The 26514-nt window shown below is 44.5% G+C and overlaps 1 protein-coding gene across 1 annotated transcript in view; it reads right to left on the reverse strand.

Annotated features, from left to right (window-relative positions):
• Positions 1-26514, reverse strand: part of AP1G1 (adaptor related protein complex 1 subunit gamma 1) — a 4036072-nt gene that overhangs the window by 3457173 nt on the left and 552385 nt on the right. Inside the window, exon 3 of the mRNA XM_044079548.1 lies at positions 4162-4365. Within this exon, the coding sequence (XP_043935483.1) occupies positions 4162-4365 (204 nt within the window). The remainder of the gene's footprint in view (positions 1-4161; positions 4366-26514) is intronic.

Raw genomic sequence — 26514 nt, forward strand, 5'->3', positions numbered from 1 at the left:
TGATAACTGTGCCAGTCATGGCTGATCTAAAGGAAGCCTCCAGTGCATCATAGCCGCATTTTAAAGAATGGTTACTAACTTGCTGAATGTTATGTACCATTTCCTGAACATATTTCTTATCTAAAGGTTCATCAGAGGACAGTTTTTTAGTTAACTGATCAAGCATAAACTCCTGATATTGGATCATATGAAATTGACAGTTCAAGGCCCTAGCTGACAGAGTAGCAGAGGTGTAAACTTTTTTACCCCATCTCTCTAAGGACCTGGATTCCCTTTCAGAGGGGAGGGGATTTTTAGCAGAGGTAGATGCTACTGCCTTAGGCCCCTGGGAGATAGTCTCGGGATCTGCAAAAGGAGCCTTGTATAAATGGTGATGTGTGTCCGGGACCCTGTAGAACCTATCGGGCTTAGCAGGGGCTGGAGGTAATGAATCAGGAGCAGTACAAGCATCATTAAATGCATCACCTACAACAGAAAGAACTGGAGGTACAGCTAAAGGCCTATGTTGTGGTAAATGCAAAAAGGTTCTAAGCCTTTTCCTGGAGTCTGAGAAATCTTGGCCCTGCCACTGAAATTGTTCCCTCATAGCATGTAAGGTTTCCCCAAAGGAAAATTCCTCAGGTGGAGAGGCAGAAGGGATCGACTCTTCAGCATCAGAGTCTTCGTAAGGGGAATAAGGAGCCTCTGAAGGGTCTGTATTGTCTGAATCATCAGAAGAATCATCCGTGGACACTGGCTCAGGGGGCTCTGCTCTAGGTCTCTTCACTGGAGGTGGATGAAAGGCCCTTGTCTGGATGAGGTTGGGATCCCCTGATTAAAGAAATGAGATCCTCTGCCAGAGAAAGCATTTGGGAACTGGAGCTGGGCCTGTGAGAGGGGGTCTTAACAGGCACAGTCTTAGTAGCTTTAGCTGCTTTAGCCCTGGCAAAAGCCTTAATGGACATGGCTGCAGGAGGCCTAGCAGCTCCACGTGCAGGGGTTGAAATATCCAAGGGAATAATGTCAGATAATTCCTGAGAAACCACAACTGCAGGTTGGATTTCAGAAGCCGATTCTACCAGGTTAGAAGAGGCCTCGGTAGAAGGCATGTTTTCGGCTGAAGAACCGCTTGCTCGGTTTCGGCCGAAACAGACACTCGCGGTTTGCTTAACCGCGGTTTCAGCCGAAACCGCGAGTGTCGGTCCTTTTCCTTGCGTTTTTTGGATATTTGTGTAGTCGGAGGATCCGACGGCATAATATAAGCAAAATCAGAGCCGAAAAACTGCTCAGCAAATTCCAACCGACGTCTAAGCGTCCGTCGGTTAAAAGAAGCACAGGCTAGACAAGCTGATACGTCGTGGTCTGGGCCTAAACAAGGTAAGCAGTAAGAGTGGAAATCTTTATGAGGTATTTGTTTCCCACAAGTTAAACAGTTATTCACTTTTTCTGACATCGGCTGAGGCAAGGAAGAGTCCCCAACGGGGTACTTAGCTTTTTAGAAGTTTTCGAAGTAGTATTCGGTAGTAGTAATCTCTGGTTCTGACCGACTGGCACTTGCGGAGGAAAATGGCGTCGGCTGATGCCTTTATACCCGAAGAACTGCAGCTATGACGTCGGGTGAAGTGCGACACCAGCCGAAGCCAGACCCAGACTTTGGAATCCAGCCGACCGAAGGGCTGCCTGACGACAGGACAACCCATTTGTAAGGACTGCAGATGCATCCTTGAAGGACATTGGCAAGACACCAAGAATTTATTTAGACTAATGACTGCCTTCCATATCAAGGATTGATATCAAAGTACTGGCAAAGAAAAAGAAATTGGGGGGGGGTCCTAATCAAGAGACCAGCATTGGCAGAGGAATCTAAAACAAAAATTGCCATTAAGAAAGGAATAATTAGAGCATATAAAATATTGCATGATAACAAAGAATCAGAGGAAGTTAGGAAGGATTGGGAAATGAGATTGGATAAGCAATTCAGAAGCAATGGGGGGATACAGTGGATAAAAAAAAAAAGTGTACACACCCCTGTTAAAATGCCAGGCTTGTGTGATATAAAAAAATGCGATCACAATAAATCATTTCAAACCTTTTCCCACCTTTAATGTGACCTCTGTGCAATTCAACTGAAAAACAAATCTGTTAGGGAAAAATATAAAAAATAAAAAAATGTACAATAAGCTGGTTACATAAATGTGCACACCCTTAAACTAATATTTTGTTGAAGCACCTTACGATTTAATTACAGCATTCAGTCTTCTTGGGTAGGCGTCTATCAGCATGGCACATCTTGACTTGGCAATATTTGCCTACTCTTCCTTGCAAAAGTGCTCCAAATCTGTCAGATTGTGAGGGCATCTCTTGTGCACAGCCCTATTCAGGTCACCCCACAGATTTTCTATTGGATTTAGGTCTGGGTTCTGGCTGGGTCATTCCAAAACTTGAATTTTCTTCTGGTGAAGCCATTCTTTGGTTGATTTGGATGTATGCTTGGGGTCATTGTCATGCTGATAGGTGAAATACTTTATCTTCAGCTTTCTAGCAGACACCTGAAGGCTTTGGGCCAAAAGTGACTCGTATTTGGAACTGTTCATTATTCCCTCCACCTTGACTAAAGCCCCAATTCCAGCTGAAGAAAAGCAACCCCAAAGCATGATACTGCCACCACCATGCTTAACCGTGGGGATGGTGTTCTTTTGGTGATGCAAAGTGTTGTTTTTGCGCCAAACGTACCTTTTGGAATTGTGGCCAAAAAGTTCAACCTTGGTCTCATCAGAACATAACACATTTTCTTTTGAAAGACAAAGTATTGTTTTGCAAATTTTAGCTGGGAATGGATGTTTTTGTTTCAGAAAAGGCTTCCGTCCTGCAACCCTACCCCATAGTCCAAACATATGGAGAATACAGGAGACTGTTGTCACACGTAGTACATAGCCAATACTTGTCTGAAATCGCTGCAGCTCCTTCAGTGCTGCTGTAGGTCTCCTGGCAGCCTCCCCGACCAGTTTTCGTCTTGACTTTTCATCATATTTGGAGGGACGTCCAGTTCTTTGTAACGTCACTGTTGTCTCATATTTTCTCCACTTTTTGATGGCTGTCTTCAATGTGTTCCATGGTATAGCCAATGCTGTGGAAATGTTTTTGTACCCTTGATGCTTTGTAAGCTCTCTGCGAACCAGGGCTTTTGCTGTAGCAGGCAACTGAGTAAATGTCAAGAAAATCCTACTAGGGCAGCTGAACTTTATTTGGGGAAATTAGTCTCTTTGATGGCAGATGTGTACCCAAGAAGACTGACTGCTGTAACTAAATCAAAAGGTGCTTCAACAAAGTATTAGTTTAAGGGTGTGCAACCAGCTTATTGTGTTTTTTTTTTTTTTTTTTTTTTTTTTTTAATATAGTTTCCCCCCAGCAGATGTTTGTTTTTCAATTGAATTGTACAGGTTACAGGTCATATTAAAGGAGGGAAAAAGTTTTGAAATGATTGTGGTCTCATTTTTTTTATATCACAAAAAACTGACATTTTAACAATGGTGTGTACACGTTTGATATCCACTGAATATGTACATCTCCAAAACAAAGTTTACAAACAAAAAAAAGTACATGACTGCAGAGGCTCCAACTTGCAGTTCCAACAGGAAACAGTCTCAAAATAAACACTCAAAAGCTGTTGAAATGTTTGATTTTAGTGCTTTCGTTTTAATAAATGCAAAACTTCAGTTAAAACAGTAAAAAAAAATGTAATCTGTAATTGTAATGGTTGACTTACAATGACATTAAAAGTGATATGTAATGTTTGCAGCTGAAGTTGGGTCGCCAGTTTGTCATGTATAATGTTTGCAACAGACATTGTATTGACATGGTTTACTTTCATTTATATAAATGTAACACTGTCTGCCATACATGATAATTTAATAAAGTTTCTTGTTTAAAACAATAAATAACTATACTGCTTATGCAGTAATTAACTGCAGATTAGGCACCACTATTTTCAAAACCTACAAAGCAAACAGAACCTAGTTTCCTGAATGTGCTTTCAGCCCAGCACTGCTGAAAAGAACCAACCCTTATAAATGTTGACAAATTTCAACTGACACACTATCGGTTTTCTAACACTGAGGGAAAAAAATATAATGAATACAACAATGAAGAAAATGCACAAGCTACTGATTATTCTTCATTTACCTGCCCAAAGTGTGCAGGATAACCAAGCATGTGCATATAAAGCAACTTAGCAACATTTCGACAACGATATGTATTGTCTTCTTCTCTGAAATTTGATCTGATTGCTGCACACTCCTTCTGGATCATTTCACGTTCTTCCGCCTGGGTCCGAGCCGTCCGGATTGTCCGGATCAATTCCCGCAATCTTATGGGGGCCGGCATCTTCTGAGGAAATAATTAAAAAAACCTGAAATGAAGATTACCAAATAGAAACGCATTCACCGACAAAGCATAAACTTAAACTAAGCACCAAAGGACAAACCTGCTACTAAACATATTTTGTTAGTGACAAAACCAAGTCTTGTTTCTCTTCTACTAGAGTATTTTCCCTTTATTTACATATCTTCAATTTAATATAACCAGTAGCATGATTCCTTAATCTCACAACCCGAGAACACAAATTTTAGACTAAAATTACAAAAAAAAAAAAAAAAAAAAGAAAAGAAATTAAGGGACAAATCAAACTTGTGAATCAATCACATCACAACATGTTGCTGCAGTCATCCAGAGATTTTATGTCCAAGGCCATTGCAAAATTACAGAAAGTTTTATTTAGCATGTGCATACATATTCTGCAAAAATTACACACATCATTGGTCAACCCACTATTCTCTAACAGTTCTCTATGTTATAGGCCATGCAATTAATGCAAGCTGCAGCTTATGAGACAGATGCTGCCATGTATAAATGCTTTCAGCTTGAGCATCTCAAATGCACTGCACACTAAATTTTGTATAGCACATGCTCAAGGCCTCTAAATATCACACAGAGAGCAGTACATAAATATTAAGATACTCCATCCTGAACAGATTACAGTGGAAAAGTATAGTTGTGTACTCTTACCATAAATGTAGATGTTCGAGTGTATTCACTGTTGCAGTCATCACATTTGGGTTATCTGCCTGCAGGTAGCCCTCAGCCGGCCTGAATACCAGAGTATTGGATTCCTGCGTCGGATGCTGTCTCTTCTTGCATGATGTCAGGTCGTCAGGGGTATAAAACATGCAGCCGAACACCATTACATCAGTTTTTCTTGCCCCAAATGTCAGGTGCCCCCACACAAAGGGAAGCAATTATATGTTACAGTACACCTCCATCAAAAAGCAAATACACCAGAAAGGTTAAATACGCCAAACAAGAAGGAAAGGTAGAGAAAAGAGAAGTCAGGGGGGGCTGGAGAGAGGGTATGCAGGACTGCAACAGTGAATACACTCGAATATCTACATTTATGGTAAGTGTACACAACTGTACTATGTTCTTCATGTTTCACTGTTGCAGTCATCACATTTGGGTTGATTCCCAAAGCTAAGGAAGGGAGGAGGAGGTTAGAGAGCATTAGGACCAGCTATTAAGCCCTGCAAGACTGCAGTGGCAAAACCAGCTCTGGATTTAGAAAAAATAGGCATGTAGTAATGCTCGGTGAAGGTATGTACGGAGCTCCAGGTAGCAGCTTCTAGGATGTCCTTGGTAGGGACTCCTCTGAGAAAGGCTGTAGAGGTAGATGCAGCCCTAGTGGAATATGATCTTATCCTCTGTGGGGTAGGTTTTCCATGGTGCTTATAGCAGAAATGAATGCAATGGGCTATCCATTTAGAAATGGTTTGCTTTGAAATGGCCTTCCCCTCTGCCACTGCAGCAAAGCCAACTAGCAGCTGTTCAGATTTTCTGAGAGACTTAGTCCTGTCCAAATAAAATCTAAGTTGTCTGTGCACGTCCAAAGAGTGCAGTATTCGTTCCCCTTTGTTTTGTGGATTAGGGAAAAAGGGTAGGCAAATGAATGGAGTAATTTATGGCCACACTAGACACCACCTTGGGCATCAAGAAAGGATTGGTCCTGAGGGAAACCCTGTCTGCATGGAAGATAATGCAGGGGTCCCACTATCATGAGGGACTAATTCAGACACTCTTCTTGCTGAAGTGATGGCTAGAAGGAAGGCTGTTTTCCAAGAAAGGAATTTTAACTCTGCAGTTGCAGCTGGCTCAAATGGAGGGACAGTGAGCTTTTCCAATACAAAGTTAAGGTCCCAGGCTGGAGCAGGGGCTCTCCTCCTGGCGGGGGGGGGGTCCTTACATTTTTGGCCCCTTTAAGGAATTGCTTTAGCAGGGGGTGAGAGAAGATGGGTGGCTCAGTATCATAATGTGCTGCAATGGCAGAGGCATGAATTTTAACTGACAAGGATAGGCCCTTGTGGAGCATTTCTGTTGAGTACTGAAGAATATGAGGTAAGCTAAGCAACGTTGTGCCCATCCCCCGAGTCTGGGCTCCCGGAACAATATCCTTTCCACTTTTCAGCATAGGATTTTCAAGTACTAGGCCTCCTTGCCTCCAGAATGACACCTAGCACCTGCGTACTGAGGGATGCTATTGGAGAGCTCAAAAAATTAGCCAGGCTGCAAGGTTCAGGGTTTGAAGCGGAGAGTGCAGAATCTGGCCCGCCTGCTGGGACAGCAGAGAAGGGGTCTGAAGCAGGTGCCATGATTCCAGCAGTGTCATACTGCACAAGAGGTGGTACCAGAGCTGGCGTGGCCAGTCTGGTGTAATCAGTATTGTCCTTGCCTTGTCCTGTTTGATCTTTTGCAGAACCTTCGAGAGAAGACGCAGAGGGGGAAAGGCATAAACAGAGAGGCTTTCCAAGTTAAGGACAGTGCATCCACTTTCCAAGCTTGACTGTGGGAAGTCCTTGTACAGAATTTGTCCAACGGGTAGTTCTGAGGGGCGGCAAACAGGTCTATCCCTGGAGTCCCCCACCTGTTCCTCAAGAGGTTGAATATTTTTAGTACCAGTTTCCATTCGTGTGGGTCCATGAGATTTCTGCTTAGGTCGTCTGCCAGTGAATTTAGCTTGCCTGGCAGGAACTGAGCTTGCAGGTGCACTTGGTAGCTCAAGGCTATGTTCCACAGAGCCATGGCTAGTCTGCAGAGAGGGTACGGGTAGGTTCCCCCCTGCTTATGTACCACATAACTGTGGTGTTGTCTGTCTTTACCAATAATTGTCCTGGAAGAATGTGGTCTTTAAAGGCAGTCAGGGAATTCTGTACAGCTAACATTTCTTTTTGGTTGATATGTAAGTGCATCCGTCTCCGGTTCCATTTGCCCTGAATGTACTGTCCTGTCAAGTGACCCCCCCCCCCATGCATAATCTGATGCATCTGTTAGGGTTTGGGTGGCAGGGTGTAGAGTGAAAGGGTGCCCCTAGTTTGTGGTAGCAGGCCTCTGTCCACCAAAGGAACTCTGTCTTTATACAAGGAATGATAGGAATCATTGACTCCAGGTCCTGAGAATGTTGACACCATAGGCTTTTTAGATACTACCGTAGTTTCCTCATATGCAGTCTTTCATATGGAATTAGTAGAATGCAAGAGGCCATGAACCCCAGGGCTTGCAGAATTTTCCTTGCAGATAGCTGGGTGTTTGTGGCCAGTAGTTTGAAGTAGGTTGTCATATAAACTTGTTTCTCTGGAGGAAGGAAAGCCATCTGGGAAGTTGTGTTCAAGCTTGATCCCAGGAATACAATCTGTTGGCAGGGTACTAGGTGAGATTTCATTTCGTTTATGGTGTAACTCCACTGAGGTTAAAAGTTTCTTTATGAATGTCAGAAGTTTTAATAGCAAGTCCTGGCTTTCTGCCTGAATCAGACAATCGTCCAAGTATGGGTATATTTGAATATTTCTCTGCCTGCAAAATGCAATGGCTGGAGCTACTAGACACTTTGTGAATACCCTGGGCGCAGTAGATAACCCAAAGGGAAGTGCAGAGAACTGATAATGCATGGAGCCTGCCCCGAAGCGTAGGTATTTCCTGCAAGATTCCCTTTTTGGAATGTGCAGGTAAGCTTCCTTTAAGTGTAAGGTTGCCAACCAGGGATCTTTGCCTAGCACAGGAAGCAGCTGTTGAAGTGTTAGCATTTTGAATTTTGAGATTACAAGAAAGGCGTTTAGAATACAGATGTCCAGCATAGGACGCCAGGAGCTGTCTTTTTTGGGTACAAGGAAAAGTCTTGAATAAAAACCTTGTCCCCTTTGTTCTGCTGAGACAGGTTGATTAGCCCTGATACTTGAAAGAGAGAGAATCTCCTGTTGGGCCTCCGCCCACTGATTTGGGGGTAAGTCTGGCCAACCTTTTGGGGTTGGTAGGGTGTGGAAGTGGGAAACTATATTCAAAACCCTTTTGTCCTGGGTAATGAGTTCCCAGTTTTTTGCATGCAGGGCGAGTTTTCCTCCTAAAGGGGCAAGCAGTTGAGCAAGGCTTGGAAGGGTTAAGGTTAAGTCATTGTGCCATTTTTCCGTAAAGGGGTGGCTTACTACTCTCTGTTTTGGAAGTGGGAGCCCCCCCACTGCTTAGGCCTGTATGTAGCCTGAGACTGTAACCTAGGTGGTCTGCTGTTCCTGGGTTTGGCCTGAGAAGGCGTGGAAGAGACTGGAAAGGACCAATTCTTTGAAGGCCAATGCCTACTAAATCTGGGAGGCTGTACTTGTAGGAAATCTTGAACAGTTTGCATAGATTTAGCGTTTTCCTCCATCTTTTTGAGGACAACTTCTGCTTTGTTGCCAAACAGGCGGTCTTGGTTTAAGGGGGGAGCATCCAGTAATTTAGCTTTAACATGATCTGGCAAGTTTTGCTCCTTAAGCCAAGCATGCCTTCTAAGTACAGGCCCAGTGACAGCAGCCCTGCAAGATGCTTCTAAAGAGTCAAAACCACATTGCAAAGTATGTTTACCAACTTGTTCTGCAGAATGCATTAAATCCTATAATTCTTTGTATTCAGCACAGTCAGGAATCAACATCACTTTCTGTTTTAGTCCCATAATATGCTGCTGGTACTTTAACATATGAAAAGTACAGTTTTGTACCTACCATAAATGTAGATGTCCGATAGGTATGCATCTGCAGTCATAACATATGGGTTGCCCTGCCTCAGACAGCCCTTCGGTCGGCCGGATTCCAAAGTCTGGGTTCTTCCCTAGGCTGATGTCGCACTTTCCCCGACGTCAGAGCTTCTGGGATATAAAGGCATCAGCCGACGCCATTTTCCTCAGTCTTTCTTGCCCCAGATGCCAGGTGCCCTCTAGGAAGGCTAAATTTGGATAAATGCTGAAAAGTTCCAAACAGTAGCAAATTATATACATATATATATATATATATATATATATATATATATATATATATATATACAAACAAACAAATACACCATAATAGATTCCCCCAGCTAACTGAAAGAGGGGTAAGCACCCTAGGAATACCACAAAGGGGAAGGAGGGTGGGTAATCCTGACTGCAGATGCATACCTATCGGACATCTACATTTATGGTAGGTACAAAACTGTACTATGTCCTTCAAGGATGCATCTGCAGTCATAACATATGGGTAGAATACCATAGCCAAACTGGGGGAGGAGGTACTAAGAGAAGGATGGTGTAGTTAAGATCCCCTGCAGAACTGCAGTTGCAAACCCTGCTCGGGATCAGGAGTACAAAAGGTAGATTGTAATGCTTGGCAAATGTATGCACGGAGCTCCAAGTAGCAGCTTCTAAAATGTCCTTGGTAGCCACCACTCGTAGGAAAGCTGTAGTGGTGGCTGTGGCCCTTGTGGAATGAGGCCTGATATTTTCAGGAGCTGTCTTTCCATGAAAGGGGTAGCAAAAAAGTACAGTTTTGTACCTACCATAAATGTAGATGTTCGATAGACATGCAACTGCAGTCATAACATGTGGGTTTGTCCTGCCTCAGGCAGCCCTCAGTCGGCCGGATTCCAAAGTCTGGGTCCGACGTCGGCTGATGTCGCATTTCTCTCCGACGTCAGAGCAGCTGGAGTATATAAGCATCAGCCGACGCCATTTTCTTCAGTGTTTCTTGCCCCAGATGCCAGGTGCCCTCCAAGGAAGGCTGTAATCAAATTGGAAGACAAAAACAGGATTCCAAACAAATAAATGAGCAATAAAACAAATACACCATAACAGATATCCCCAGCTAAGAGTAACAGGGATAGGAGTGGACCCTAGGCATAGAGGGGTATGGAGGGAGGGAAAATCCGACTGCAGTTGCATGTCTATCGGACATCTACATTTATGGTAGGTACAAAACTGTACTATGTCCTTCAAGAATGCAACTGCAGTCATAACATCTGGGTAGAATACCATAGCTTAGCTGGGGGAGGAGGTATGCTCTAGGAAAGAGATGGTGTGGCAATCAAACCCTGCAGGACTGCCGAAGCAAAGCCTGCTCTGGATCTGGAATATAGAGGGAGATTGTAGTGTCTGGAGAATGTATGCACGGAGCTCCATGTAGCAGCTTCTAGAATGTCCTTGGTAGGCACTCCTCTTAAAAATGTTGTAGAGGTGGCTGTAGCTCTGGTGGAATGTGGTCTGACATTGGCTGGAACAGTCTTTCCATGAAAGGAATAACAGAATCTGATGCAATGTCCAATCCATTTAGAAATAGTCTGTTTTGAAATTGCTTTTCCTTGGACTGCAGGGGCGTAAGCTACAAAAAGTTGTTCAGACTTCCTACTGGCCTTGGTTCTGTCCAGGTAGTATCGAAGTTGTCTGTGAATGTCCAAGGTATGCAAACGTCTTTCCCCCTTATTCTCAAGATTGGGGAAGAAAGCAGGCAGATGAATGGCTTGATTTAGAGAAACCCTAGATACCACCTTTGGCATAAAAGTAGGGTTGGTCCTTAATGAAACCCCGTCTCTGTGGAAAATAATAAAGGGTGGTATTGCCATTAGGGCCTGTAGCTCCGAAACCCTTCTTGCTGAGGTAATTGCCAACAGGAAAGCTGTCTTCCATGAGAGAAATTGCAAGTCAACTAAAGCTGTTGGCTCGAAAGGAGGTAGAGTCAGTTTTTCAAAGACAAAATTGAGGTCCCAGGCTGGCACTGGGGCCTTTCGTGGTGGCTTAATGTTCTTGATTCCCCTGAGGAATTGTCTTAGTAAGGGGTGAGAGAAAACAGGAGGATCAGTGTTGTATCTAGCTGAAATAGCAGATGCATGTATCTTTATGGAAGAATATGAGAGGCCGTTCTTTTACATATCTGCCAAATATTCCAAGATAAGAGGGATGTTCAGCAATGATGCATCATGTCACTTGCTGGTATTCCAATTGTTGAATCTTTTCCACTTTGCTAAGTAAACCTTTCTGGTGGATGGTCTTCGAGCCTCTGTTAGTATCCGCTGAACTTCCTTGGTCAGAGATAAGCTGAAGTTATTTATGGGATCTCCCAGGCGGTTAGCTGCAGTGTCTGAAGGTTTGGATGCAGTGTTTCGAAATTGTGTTGAGTCAAAAGTAGAGGCCACTGAGGGAGGGACAACCTCCTGGTGTGACATATGCTCCGTAGTAGTGGGTACCAGTGTTGTCTTGGCCAATCCGGAGCTATTAGAATTCCCTTGGGCTTCTCTGCTTTGATCTTTAGTAATACTGAGGTCATCAGTGGCAGAGGTGGGAATGCATAGATTGCTAGGGAGTTCCAGTTGAATGAGGGGGCATCTATTTTCCAAGCTTTTGGATGGTATGTCCTTGTGCAAAATTTTGGTATAAGATGGTTGAGGTGAGAGGCAAATAGGTCCACTTCTGGCTTGCCCCATGTCGAAGTGAGTTGTCTGAAGGCCTTCGGATGTAACCTCCACTCGTGTGGATCTGTGAAATTCCTGCTTAGGCTGTCCGCCAACACATTGTCTTTTCCTGGAACAAACTGGGATTGTAACTGGATGTTTAGGCTCAGTGATTTCTCCCAAAGCTGCATTATCACTCTGCAAAGGGGGTAAGAGTGGGTTCCCCCCTGCTTGTTTATATACCACATCACAGTGGTGTTGTCTGTCCGTATCATTAAATGGCCTTGCTGGAGTTGGTGTTGAAAAGCCTCGATGGCATGCATTACTGCCAGCATTTCCTTTTGGTTTATATGCAGATGTGTTTCCTTTGGAGACCATTGTCCTTGTATACACCTGCCTTCCATGTGCGCCCCCCATCCAAGGTCTGAGGCGTCTGTAGTCATGGTCTGTGTTATCTGTGGTTTTGAATGACATACCTGTGTTTTCCTGGCTCACGAGGCCCACCATAGGAATTCCTTTTGTAGGCATGGAATGAGTGGTATGATTGTCTCAAGTTGTTGCTGTGTTGAGACCAAATGCTTTTTAGGTACCATTGAAGCTTTCTCATGTGTAGTTTTGCTAATGGAACCAGTAGAATGCAGGATGCCATGTAACCCAGGGCTTGTAGGAATCTCCTTGCAGTCATCTGGGTGAGTTTTGCTAAACCTTTGAAGTAATGAGTTAACTTCTCTTGCTTGTCTTCTGTCAGGTAAGCCATCTGAAAGCTGTGTCTAGTTTGGCTCCTAAGAAGATTATTTGCTGGGATGGCTGCAGTCTTGACTTTTGGAAGTTGACTGTGTATCCCAGAGCTTGAAGTAATCGTATGACATAATCCAGGTTTTTGTCAACATCAATTTGTCGTCGCTTGTATGAGGCAGTCGTCCAGGTGGGTAGATTTGTATACCCTGGAGCCTGCAATGAGCAATTACTGAAGCCAGGCATTTTGTAAATACTCTGGCAGTAGATAAGCCAAATGGCAATGCTGAGAATTGATAATGCTCTGGCCCTGCAAGAAATCTGAGGTATCTTCTGCAGCTGTGTCTGATAGGGACATGCAGGTATGCCTCCTTGAGGTCCAGAGTAATCAGCCACGACTCCTTGCCCAGCATGGGAAGGAGTTGCTGTAGAGTCAGCATTTTGAACTTTGGTACTATGAGAAAGGTGTTTAATGCGGACAAGTCCAGTATTGGTCTCCACTGAGATTCTTTTCTTGGAACAAGGAACAGTCTTGAGTAAAACCCCTGTTCTTGTTCTTGTTGTGGAACTCTTTCTATTGCTTTCATTCGAGTCAGCAAAGTGATTTGCTTGATAGCCTCTGCCCTTTGATTTTGTGGTAGGTTTGGCATGCCTTGTTTTCTCGGTAAGGTATGAAAATGAAACCTGTACCCTCGGTCTATAATGTCCAAAATCCATTTGTCCTTTGTCAGTCTGTGCCAGTTTTCTGCAAACAGAGATAATTTCCCGCCCAAGGGAGCTTCTAGTTGTTCCCTGGTAGGCGGTAGTAGAGGAAAGTCATTGAGTTTGTGGTTGTTGGGCAGGTGAAACCCCTGCGTCACTTCTTTGGTTTCCTGGCTGCCATTGTCGTCCCCTGTAAGGGCCTCTGCATTGGCCTCTTCCTCGGCCACGTCTGTTCTTACCCCTTTGAAACTTTTCTGGATTAGGAAAGGACCAGTTTTTTGAAGGCCAATTCCTACTGAATCTGGGGGGTTGAACCTGGAGGAAATCTTTCACAGTCTGAACTGATTTTGCTTTTTCTTCGATGGTCTTTAACACATCCTTAGCATTTGCACCAAAAAGCTTGTTCTTTCCAAAGGAGCATCCAGAAGTTTTGCTTTTACATGATCCGATAGAGGTTGATCTTTTAACCAAGCATGCCTACGAATCACTGCCCCTGTCATAGCTGCCCTACATGAAGCTTCCAGTGAATCATATCCACACTGCAGGAAGTGATTGCTTACTTGCTGTGTGTTATGTACAGCTTCCTGCAAAGTCTTCCTGTCTAAATGATCAGGAGAAGCTAATGTTTTTTGTAAATCTTCTAATAGATAATCCTGATATTGTAACATATGAAAAAGGCAATTTAAAGCTCTCATAGATAAGGTAGTGGATGTGTAAACCTTTTTGCCCCATCTCTCTAATGACCTTGCTTCCCTGTTGGAGGGCAAAGGATTTTTTGAGGTGGAGGCTGAAACTCCTTTAGGCCCCTGTGAAATAGTTTCCAAATCAGCAGTATGGGCCCTGAAGAAATGGGAATGAGTTTCTGGGACCCTGTAATACCTGTCTGGCTTGGCTGGAGCAGGTGGAAGAGAATCAGGGGTAGCACTAGAGTCAGAATACAAATCATCCAGATCATCAAGTACAGGAGGAATAGCTAAGGGCCTGTGCTGAGGCTTCTTAAGGAAAGTCCTAAGGCGTTTCCTAGAATCAGAATATTCCTGACCCTGCCACTTGAAATGTTCCCTCATGGTGTGCAGAACTTCCCCAAAAGAAATATCCTCAGGAGGGGAGGCCGAAGGGATGGAATCTTCTGCATCCGAGTCCTCATACGTCTGGAAGAGCTCTTCCTGGCTATCAGAGTGGACAGAGCCCTCAGAGTCTTCATCTAAAGGAGTAGGGTCTGAGGGTTCAACCCGGGGCCTTTTATCAGGAGGAGGCTGGGATGCTCTCTCAGGATGGGCCTGTGAACCTCTAATCATGGAAATTAAATCAGCAGCCATGAACATAATTTGTGTCTCCGGAGTCGGCTGAGGTAAGGATTTAGAAGTAATATGCTTTGTTTTGCTGGCTGCCTTAGCCCTAGTGTAGGCCTTAATAGACATGGCCATAGGAGGCCTGGCAGCTCCACGTGCAGGAGTGATCTTGTCTACAGCAATGGTCTCGGGCATTTCCTCGGTTTCGGTATCCGGAGGAAAGTCTATAACTGGCGGAGTAATGTCTGGAATCGGAGTCGTTGGTAATGCGGTGTCTTCGGTTCGGAGCGGTGGAGAGACCATCTCAGAGGGAACCGGAGCACTCACGCTAGGTTTTGGCGTGGAGTCGGTGGTAGACGCGGGCCGAGGATGTCGGTCCCGGTCTTTTCGCTTTTTGGGAGTTTGCGATGTCAGAAGATCCGACAGCATGGTGTAAGCAAATTTAATCGCCGAAAAAATCTTCAGCGAACTCCGCCCGGCGCCTGAGTGCGCTTGTTGAAGCGAGCACAGGCTACACAGGCCGAGACGTCGTGGTCTGGGCCCAGGCAAGGGAGGCAGTAAGAGTGGAAATCATTATGAGTTATTTCTTTACCACAAAAAAGACAATTGTTAACTTTTTCAGTAATTTCTGACATCGGCTGAGGCAAGAAAAGGTCCCCAACGGGGTAATTAGCTTTTTTGATGACTTCGGTATCGTAGAATACAGGAGCTGACCGACCGGCACTTGCGAACTGCTTCTGCTTCGGGCACCGTGCGGCAAGAAAGACTGAAGAAAATGGCATCAGCTGATGCTTATATACTCCAGCCGCTCTGACGTCGGAGAGAAATGCGACATCAGCCGACGTCGGACCCAGACTTTGGAATCCGGCCGACCGAGGGCTGCCTGAGGCAGGACAACCCACGTTATGACTGCAGTTGCATTCTTGAAGGACATCGAATGCAATTTCTTATCCATTTTGAAATTGTCTGTTTGGAAATTGCTCTTCCTTGCACCCCAGTTGCATATGCTACAAAAAGTTGGTCAGTTTTTCTGTTGGTTTTAGTTCTGTCCAGATAGTAGCGTAGTTGTCTGTGTATATCCAAGGTGTGCAAAAGTTTTTCTCCTTTGTTCTGTGGGTTAGGGAAGAAAGTAGGCAAATGAATAGCTTGGTTCAAGGATACCCTGGATACCACCTTTGGCATGAAAGTAGGATTGGTTCTCAGTGACACTCTATCCTGGTGGAAAATAAGAAAAGGCTGCACTGCCATTAATGCCTGTAACTCGGATACTCTTCTTGCTGAAGTGATTGCCAGAAGAAAAGCAGTTTTCCAAGATCTGCTGATGCTGCTGGTTCAAAAGGAGGTAGTGTCATTTTTTCCAGCACAAAATTGAGATCCCATGCAGGTAGAGGGGGTCTCCTTGGAGGTTTAACATTTTTGATCCCTCTCAAAAATTTTCTGAGCAGAGGGTGAGAGAAGATAGGTGGATCCATATTGTATTCTGCTGAAATTGCTGAAGCATGAATCTTAATGGAAGAATAAGACAAGCCATTGTGGAACAATTCTGCTAAGTACTCTAGGATGTGTGCTAGGTTTGCCACTGTGACATTTGTGCCCTTTGACGTGCTCCAAATGAGAAATCTCTTCCATTTAGTTGAGTATGTCTTCCTTGTGGAAGGTCTGCGAGCCTCCAGGATAATGTCCTTCACCCTCTGAGATAAAACAGTTTGGTTTGGTTTTAAGAAATTTTCCAGGCAGTTAGTTGCAATGTTTTCAAGTTTGGATGCAGGGTCTTGAAATTGTTCTGCGTTAGAAGAAGAGGCCATAGGGGAAGAGGCCATGCGTTCGCCTGAGACATGCTTTTCAGTAGCAGATACCAGTGTTGTCTTGGCCAGTCCTGAGCTATTAGTATCACCTTTGGCTGTTCCTCCCTGATCTTCAGTAGAACCTTGTACATCAATGGGAGAGGTGGAAAGGCATATACTGTTAGGGCATTCCAGCTGAAAGAGAGAGAGTCCACCCTCCAGGCTTGTGGGTGGTATGTCCTTGAGCAGAATTTCTTCAGTTGGTGGTTGAGTGGGGAAGCGAACAGATCTATCTCTGGCATTCCCCATTTCTTATGAGTTTGAAGATGTCTGGATGCAGCATCCATTCGTGTGCATCCGTGGTAGTTCTGCTTAAGCTGTCTGCTAGTGAATGTTCTTTTCCTGGCACGAATTTGGCCTGCAGCTGGATATTGAGATTCAGGCATAGGTTCCACAGATTCATTGCCATCCGGCATAGAGGGTAGGAATGTGTGTCTCCTTGTTTATGTACCACATGACCGTGGTGTTGTCTGTCCTTATTAACAGATGTCCTTGCTGGAGGAATGGTTTGAATGCCTCGATTGCATGCCTCACTGCCAGCATTTCCTTTTGATTTATGTGCATGCTTAGCTGCCCTTGAGGCCATAGGCCTTGGATGCATTTGTCCTCAATGTGTGCTCCCCATCCTCGGTCTGAGGCGTCCGTGGTGATGGTCTGCCTTGTTTTTGGTTTGTTGAAAGGCAACCCTCTGTTGGACTGGCAGGCCTGAGCCCATCACAGGAATTCCTTTTGAAGGCATGGAATGATTGGTATCATGGTTTCTAGACTGTGACTGTGTTGAGACCATACATTCCTTAGGTACCATTGCAATTTTCTCATATGCAGCCTGGCATGTGGAATCAAGATTATGCAGGATGCCATGTAACCCAGGGCCTGCAGGACTTTCCTTGCAGTAAGCTGAGTTTGTCTTGTCAAAATCATGAAATAATCTGGAAGTTGTTTTTGTTTTTCTTCTGTGGGAAAAGCCATCTGAGTGATTGTGTCCAGATCCGCACCCAAAAAGGTTATCCTTTGGGATGGCACTAGTCTTGACTTTTGGATGTTGACTGTGTAATCCCAAGGCCTGTAGCAGGTGTATGACATAGGCCAAGTCCTTTAACAATTTTTTCTTGTTGTCCGCTTGTATTAGGCAATCGTCCAGGTATGGATACATTTGAATTCCCTGAAGTCTGCAATGTGCAATTACTGATGCCAGGCATTTCGTGAATACTCTGGGCGCAGTAGATAAGCCAAAAGGCAATGCTGAGAATTGATAATGCTCTGATCCTGCAAGAAATCTGAGGTGTCTTCTGCAATCTGGTCGGATAGGGACGTGCAGGTATGCCTCCTTGAGATCTAGAGTCACCAGCCAAGACTCCTTGCCCAGCATGGGAAGAAGTTGCTGTAGGGTCAGCATTTTGAATTTTGGCACAAAGAGATAAGTGTTGAGCGCGGACAGGTCGAGAATAGGCCTCCATTGGTTTTCTTTTCTTGGTACCAGGAATAATCTGGAGTAAAATCCTTGGCTTTGTTCTATAGATGGTACCCTTTCTATAGCTTTCATCTGAAGTAAATTGCTGATTTGTCTTAAAGCCTCTGCCTTCTGGTTTGGTGGAAGGTTTGGCATTCCACCCCTTTTTGGCAAAGTGTGAAAGTAAAACCTATATCCTTTGTCTATTGTTTGCAATGTCCATGTATCCTTTGTAATGCAATGCCAGTTTTTCGAGAATAAAGCCAGCTTTCCGTCCAAGGGAGCTTCCAGTTGATCCCTGGTAGGCGGAATCAGAGTCAAGTCATTGGGTCTGTAATGTGGTAGTGGTTGTAGTTGTAGCTGTGGCACTACTCCTCTGGTTGGTAGGCTGCCACTGACGGCCCCTGTAGGCACCCTTTGATTGACCTCTGCCTCTAGGGCGTCTGTTCCTGCCCCTCTGTGCTCTGGAGGTGTCTGGAAAGGACCAATTCTTTGTAGGCCAGTTTCTGCTGAACCTCAGAGGTAGGACCTGTAGGAATTCCTTTACTGTTTGCACAGATTTTGCTTTTTCTTCCACCTTCTTTAGAATCTCCTGTGCAGGGGAGCCAAATAAATTTTGTTTCTCCATTGGAGCATCGAGGAGTTTAGCCTTGACATGGTCTGGCAAAGATTGCTCCTTCAGCCAGGCATGCCTACGAATTACTGCCCCAGTCATAGCTGATCTAACTGAAGCCTCCAGTGCATCATAGCCACATTTTAAGAAATTACTGACCTGCTGAGAGTTGTGTACCAAATCCTGAAGGGATTTACGGTCTAAAGGTTCAGGGGAAGAAAGCTTCTTATTCAGCTGAATTAACAAACATTCTTGGTACTGTATCATATGGAATTGACAGTTTAATGCCCTGGCAGAAAGAGTAGCAAATGTATAAACCTTTTTTCCCCATCTCTCTAATGCTCTAGACTCTCTTTCAGAGGGTAGGGGATTTTTGGCAGTAGCAGCTGCAACCCCTTTAGGGCCCTGAGAAATAGTTTCTGGGTCTGCAGCATGGGCTTTATACAGGTGGAAGTGAGAATCTGGGACCCTGTAATATCTGTCAGGTTTGGCAGGGGCCAGGGGAAGAGAATCAGGTGCAGTACTGACATCATTGTACACATCATCAATTACAGTTAGAACAGGTGGTATGGCTAAGGGCCTATGCTGGGGCAAATGCAAAAAGGTCCTTAATCTTTTTCTAGAATCAGAGAAATCCTGACCCTGCCATTGAAAGTGCTCCCTCATGGAGTGTAAAGTCTCCCCAAAGGAAAATTCTTCAGGTGGGGAGGCCGAAGGAATAGAATCTTCTGCATCTGAATCCTCATAAGGCGAGTAGGCCCCTTCCTGATGGTCTGACAAATCAGATCCATCCGTGGAGTAATCTGAGGAGAGAGGTTCAGAGGGATTAGTCCTGGGCCTTTTGTCTGGAGGAGGTTGGGAGGCCCTGTCTGGGTGAGGTTGGGAACCCCTAATTAAGGATATAAGGTCCTCAGCAAGACTGAGAATCTGAGAACTAGAGGAAGGCCTCTGGGAAGTAGATTTGGCAGGCAAAGTTTTTGAAAGTTTGGCAGCTTTAGCCCTGGAGAAGGCCTTAATAGACATAGAAGCTGGGGGGCCTAGCTGCCCCACGTGCAGGGGTAGAAATGTCCAAAGGTATGGTGTCGGACAATTCTTGAGCACTAGCTTCGGTAGGGAGTTCTGAAGCCGACTCAGCCGGGGCCTCGGTGGTCAGAGGTATGGTTTCAGTAGTAGTAATAAACGCGGACTCTGTTTCAGCCGAAACCGAGACACTCGCGGTAGACCTAGCCGTGGTTTCAGCCAAAACCGCGGGCCGCGAGTATCGGTCCTTTTCCTTGCGGTTTTTGACCATATGCGAAGTCGGAGTCTCCGACGGCATTTTATAAGCAAAAGCGGTTCCAAAAATTCCTCTGCAAACTCCGACCGACGTCTAAGAGTCCGTCGGTTGAAGGAGGCACAGACTAAACAAGCTGATACGTCGTGGTCTGGGCCTAAGCAAGGAAGGCAGTAAGAATGGAAATCCTTATGAGGTATTTGTTTCCCACAAGTTAAACAATTATTTACTTTGTCTGACATCGGCTGAGGCAAGAAAGAGTCCCCAATGGGGTACTTAGCTTTTTTCGAAGTTTTTGGTAGCTGAAATCTCTGGATCTGACCGACTGGCACTTGCGAACAGCTTCTGCTTCGGGCACCACGCGGCAAGAAAGACGGAGGAAAATGGCGTCGGCTGATGCCTTTATACCCCAGAAGCTCTGACGTCGGGGAAAGTGTGACATCAGCCGAGGCCAGACCCAGACTTTGGAATCCGGCCGACCGAAGGGCTGCCTGAGGCAGGACAACCCATATGTTATGACTGCAGATGCATCCTTGAAGGACATCTGGCAAATTAAAGCCCTAATGGCCAAAGTAGCACAAGTGTATACCTTCTTACCCAATCTGTCCAAGGCTCTAGATTCTCTATCAGAAGGGGTAGGAGTTTTGGCAGCAGTAACCTTAATTCCTTTTGGTCCTTGGGAAATGGTCTCTGGATCCGCAGTAGGATTCTTGAAGAGCAACTTGTGAGAGTCAGGTACTTTAATACCCATCAGGTTTTCAGGGAGCTGGAGGTAAAGTGTTTAGGGAAAGGCCAGATTCCAAAAAAGCATCATCTACAATGTCCACAACAGGAGGGATAGCCAAAGGCCTGTGTTGAGGAAGGAGTAAGAATCCCCCCCAAGCCTCTTTTTGGAGTCAGAGTAAGCCTGGCTTTGCCAGCGGAAATGCTCCCTAAGACTGTGCAAGGTTTCACCAAAAGAAAAATCTTCTGGAGGGGGAAGCAGAGGGAATGGAATCCTCTGCATTAGAATCTTCATAGGTAGATAAGGGCAAATCCTGGTAATCAGAAGAAACCGAAATATCAGATTCCTGATCAGAAAAATCAGAAGTAAAATCAGTTCTAGGTCTCTTAGATGGGGAAGGCTGGCTTCCCCTAATTAAAGTAATAAGGTCTTCAGCCATTCTAAGCATTTTTTTAGGCATATGGGCCTGAGCATGCGGTTTGGACGTCCGTTTTCTAGGCGTGGTGCGAGTTTTAGGCCTGGATGAAGAAGATGGCGTTGGTTTAAAATGCAAGTCAGTAGGCCTGAATACATCCTCAGAAGCCGGTGCCTGCGCAGCGGCTCCAGACCTATCCAAGGTAGAGACATCCGTAGGTTCCATAGTCGAAGCATCTCGCGGCATACCGGACTCCGAATGGGCCTCAGTAGTGGCCTGCGAATCTGAAGTAACGGGTACCAGGGGCTGCGAAAGCACCTCACTGAGTACTGGTGAACTGGCCACTAGCTTAACAGAAGCGTTGTCGGCAGTTCTGTACCTGTGTGGTCTGTCTCTGTCTTTACCCTTACTTTTTTTTTCAGAAGATCGGTAGTCGGATGGCTTAACGAAGCCATTTCGGAGGATACAGAGTACCAGAATAATTTGCTGCAAAGTTAGCCTGAAAACGAATAGTTCGGGGATTGAACAAGGCACTAAACAGACAGTGAGTGACATTGTAGTCTGGGCCTAAGCAAGGAATGCAATGCGAATGAAAATCTTTGAGGTATTTGCTTTCCACAGGTAAGACAACTGTGAATTGTTAACTTTAACTGACATCGGTTAGAGCATATACAGCCACGGTGGTACGGCGGTAACGTTGTTACCACACAGCAAGAAGTTCTCCCGTTCGATTCTCGGCTGAGCTTGGGAGTGCCTTGTGTGGAGTTTGCATGTCCTCCCCACGGTTGGGTAGCGATCAAAAGACATGCGTGCGTAAATGGGCGTGCCTTCATTGAAGGTTGGGCATCGAGCTGGCACCTCGGCGGTTCATAAAAATCTACTGCCAATCATTAGCGGACCGGAGTTCCGCTGTGGCGATCCCTTACCGGGAAAAGCCGAAAGATAAACAAATGACATCGGTTAGAGCAATAAAAAGGATCCCCAATGGGGGTACTTAGCTTTTTTGAAGTCTTCGGTTCTGAAACTCAAACGAAAATTTCAGGAGTCAGCTGACCGGCACTTGCCAACTGCTTCTGCATCGGGCACCACGCAGCAAGAAAGACTGATGTAATGGTGTCGGCTGCATGTTTTATACCCCTGACGACCTGATGTCATGGAAGAAGAGACAGCATCCGACGCAGGAATCCAAGACTCTGGTATTCAGGCCAGCTGAAGGCTACCCTGCAGGCATATAATCCAAATGTGATGACTGCAACAGTGAAACACGAAGAACGTCAGTACAACTGTGTAAAAACCTAACATAATTGTAGGTGCCCAAATATATCACTGTTGCAAAAGTCATAATTATTGAAACTTGGCGGTAGGTGTGTCTGTTCATCCGGTACTAAACAAAAAGGGAAGATGCACCCCACATCCAGCTCAAGATGCCTACAACCCAGAGAGAACAATGGAGGGGCATGCAGAAAACAAAACAGAGTGGACGGCTGGAGGGAATGAAGCATTGCAACAGTGATCTACTCAAACATCTACTAATATTGTATTATCCAATACTGTTATTTTAAGCTCTTCTATTATTTTACAATTTTTTTGTTAGATTAATTCTACAGTAATCATAACTACTGGGACAATTCCCAGACCTTTAGGATTATGAATCTGTGGACAGAAAAAAGTGCTGGGCTACAGCATGCCCAGTAGAATGGCTACAGCAAACCCTGCCATAGCCCTGGAGTCAATATCAAGTCTGCAATTTTTTTTGACAAAGTATAAACAGACATCCAAAGTAGCTGCTGCCAGGATTACTTGAATACTGATCTCTAAGACCACAGTTGTGGTTAAGCCCCTTTATACTGTCAGCTTTACCTGAGATCAAAAAGTGTTTACCTAGGTCAAGTAAAGAAGATGAATACAATGTACCAGCAATAGAGATACAGTATTCTTAGTTACTGGCTCCCCCCTTTTGTGTTGCAAAGCAGAAATAACTGGTTGGATTTTCTGAAGCAAAAAAAAAGCACCACCAAACACACAATTAACTGCTGAACCTGAGACAAAGAAAATTCTGTCAAAACATTTGGCATGAACGGAGGACTGGTTTCACAGGATCGCCATAGCCGTCTGAAAAGCCAGCGAGAACTATGCATTAGGGCTGTAAATTCTGACACTCCCTTCAAAGAGGTAACAGCAACAAGCTCAACAGTCTAATAGGTTCATAGGGAGGTAACAAGGCTATTGGCCCTAGGGCCTATATAAGCCTAGCCAAGAAGGTACCCTGGCTTTCGCCACCCAAGAAAATTATTTTCCTCTGCCACTATCGAGCAGAGCCACAGAAGTGATCCCCGGGGTGAATTCCCTATTTCCCATCCAATCACGATTTTTCTTGAAGAGTGCTAATGAAAAGCTTTGTTTGATATAGATAATAAGTTTGTTCCAGAGTATGGGAAGTCTCTGGGCCAGGAATCTATCCATCCAGCATGTTCTGTTTATTGTGGTTACAAGGTTTAGGTTCCTAGAGAGTGTAGCTCAGAGGGATTGGGATTTCTTTAAGTGGAGCATGTCCAACAGCTCTGGGTTTGACATAGCTTTGTATGTTAGGCAGAGATTGCCTCCGAGTAGGCGATATGCGACAGAGTAAAGCTGGAGATTTTTGAGACAGTCTACCTCACTCAGTGCCAACAGTGCACAGCTATTTACATTGGGAAGACGGACATGAGGCTCCGTGAGTGTGTATATGAACACCTATACCATATTAAAAAGGCCAAAACCACCAATGCTTTAGCAAAGCATGTTTCTGAAAACCCAAATCATAAATTCCTGTTTACGGCCATTGACTGTATTATTGCAGCTGGGAGAGGGGGCCCTGAATCTTTAAGACTTGAAGTATTAGAACTTATGTGGCAAATGCGTACAGATGCATATTCATTCCCTGGGTTAAACAAAACCTGTGCTATTAGTTGTATTTTGAAACTTAGGGGCCTTTTGAGGTAATTCACCAAAACATATACAAATGTTTCAAATATTTATGTTGATTAGTTTAAATAAATAGGTTTTAACCTTTTATTATTAAGGAACAAGCGATTCCTAGTCAATGTTTTGATATGGTAGGACCATGTGACCATCTGTTGAATTCTAACAAGTTGAAGTATGTTTTTGCAACTAGTAGCTTTAAAGCTTTTCGTGAAGTTGTCAACATTTTGGCATACATTGTTTTATAACTAAACATCTATTCTTGTATATATTCAACATGTTTAGTTTGGTTGCCACCTTAGTGATTAATACTTTTAGTATTTATTAATAGATGTGGTTTATTTATATTGTATAATATCCTTTTGTTTTGTTCATTTTTATAGCATATAAAAAGAAGTTATGTACTCACCATAACATTGCATCTGAGTAGGTACTTCATTTGTCTGCAACCTGTGGGTTACGGATCCGAGCCGGCAGCTTGACAAGCTAAAGGATCCGAGCTCCTAGCTCCTCCCCTACCCATAATCCCCTGCTGCCTACTGCTTTACCTCAGATCGAGTTTGCTTAATTTTAAACACCTCACACCCTCGACAGAGGATCAAGCCCTACTTCATGCTATGATAAAAGGACATTTTACAGTTGGCCAGTTATCCCGATATGGTTAGGGGGAATGGAGGGGGGATTGGTTGCAGGCAAATGAAGTACCTACTCAGATGGAACGTTATGGTGAGTACATCACTTCTTTATCTGAAGTAGTTACTTCATTTGTTCTGCAACCTGTAGGACAGAGTCCCCAGCTACCTCTAGAAGTAACCCTGGGTGGCCTTACAGAAGAATATTCCGAAGCACCGCGGAGCCAAAGGAAGCCCTACTCCTCAAAATCATATCCAATTTATAATGGGAGATGAAGGTATGAGAAGTAGACCAAGTAGCTGCTGAACATATGTCGTCCAGAGGAACCCTGGACCAGAAGGCTGCTGATGTAGCAATGGAGCAGGTTGAGTGAGCATGAATTCCCATAGGAACTTGTTTACCTGAGGATGTATACGCGTGAGTTATGCACTGGGAAATCCAATTTGCCAGAGTTACTTTGGAAATTGCCTTTCCCCTAGCTGATCTGGCGAAAGACACAAACAACTGATCAGACCTACGAAAATCTTTAGTCCTGTGCAGATAGAAATGTAATTGTCTGTGTACGTCCAATTTATGCAATGTGTACTCCCCCTTGTTATGAAAATTTGGGGAAAAGACTGGTAAGTTAATTGATTGGTTAATATTTGACTCCGAAGCCATCTTCGGCAGGAAAGAGGGATTAGTCCTGAGAGACACTCTATCCTTATGAAAGTGAAATGAGGTGGCAATTGAAATTGAATGCCAAAGTTATTTCTTGCTTAATTTTACCTGTGGGCTAACACACAAGTGCGCTAGCCGTTTAAAAGCATTTACTGTCTGTTTTTCCTCTGTTTTCAGCAATAAAAAAAAAAAAAAAAAATCTTGTTTTCCCACCTTACTGAAATAGAATAGTCCAGTCTTCAGAGTTTGCTGATCTCTGGGCTTTGGCTTGGTTCCTGTGCTATTCCGTATCCTTATTTGGATAAAGGGAAGTTTCTTTGTTCACCAGTGGGAGTGGGGAGCACTGAGCAGCCTATTTGTCCCTAGAGCAGTGGTTCCAGCCAGAAACTTGTAGTCTATTGGCCATTTTAGGTCACTTCCTAGCTCTTTTCAACCTCCTGCTATAAAGCCCGCTTTAGCGTGATTTAGCGCGGAGTTGCCCATAGAGCACCATCGGGCAGCGCCGGTTAGACAAGGTTAAACTATTTCTGGCTCCGTAAAGTCTGCTCTTCAATTTTTCCCTTAAAACTTCTCTACTTGCAATCTAAACAGTCTATTCTCTCTCAAAAGCTCAGCACTTGCTCCTAAAGCGTTTTTATATAGGTAAAGTACTTATATACTAAACAAATTACTACATTAGCCTAGAATCCCCTTGAGTACCCATTTCCCTATAGGTCCCTTCTGACTCAGTTACACAGCAAACTTTTTCACTTTCTCTAGCATGTCGAAGGGTCAGTTGCTAGCGTCCTCTCCTGTTCAGCTGGTGAATCTGGGCATCTTGAGGTAATGTTACAATTGCCTCATGTACACAGACAACCCACTCCTTCTCCCACAAAACACAAATACATGTGAGAGATGCAACTATATAGCCAAACTGGAGGCTGAGCTCTCTCAACTCAGGACTGGCAAGACCAGACAGGAGGAGAAGGAAACCACGCACACCACAAACCCAGTTTCACATAGAACTATCGCAACTGCAAAACAAACACAAAAACACACAAAGACATACTCGGAGGCACTGATCAAAAATCTACCAAAACTAGAGGCCTCCAAAGCAGACACCCAAGCAACTGCCACCTCAAGACATAAGACATGCAACACATAGTTCTCAAAGTCAGTGTGCTACACAGTCACAGCCCTTAAGGCCAAACACAATGCCAGATGCACTTGTTATAGGTGACTCCAGTCAGACACACTGACGTCCCACTCACCAGACTGAACAAGGAAAAGATCACAGTAAGCTGCCTGTCGGGCGCTAGAATCCGCCACATAACACAAGCACTCAGGTCACTCCACAGCAAGTACAAGTATGACTCAGTCATTGTCCATGCCTGTGTGAACGACTTGAGACGTACCTCCCTGGACTACATGAAGAGAGACATAGAGCAAGCTCTCAGATTATGTAGCCCAGGCCGGTATGACACTGAC

This window comes from Protopterus annectens, chromosome 8.part0 (genome assembly GCF_019279795.1).
Source record: "Protopterus annectens isolate FY-2018-M chromosome 8.part0, PAN1.0, whole genome shotgun sequence".
NCBI classification, from domain to species: domain Eukaryota; kingdom Metazoa; phylum Chordata; order Ceratodontiformes; family Protopteridae; genus Protopterus; species Protopterus annectens.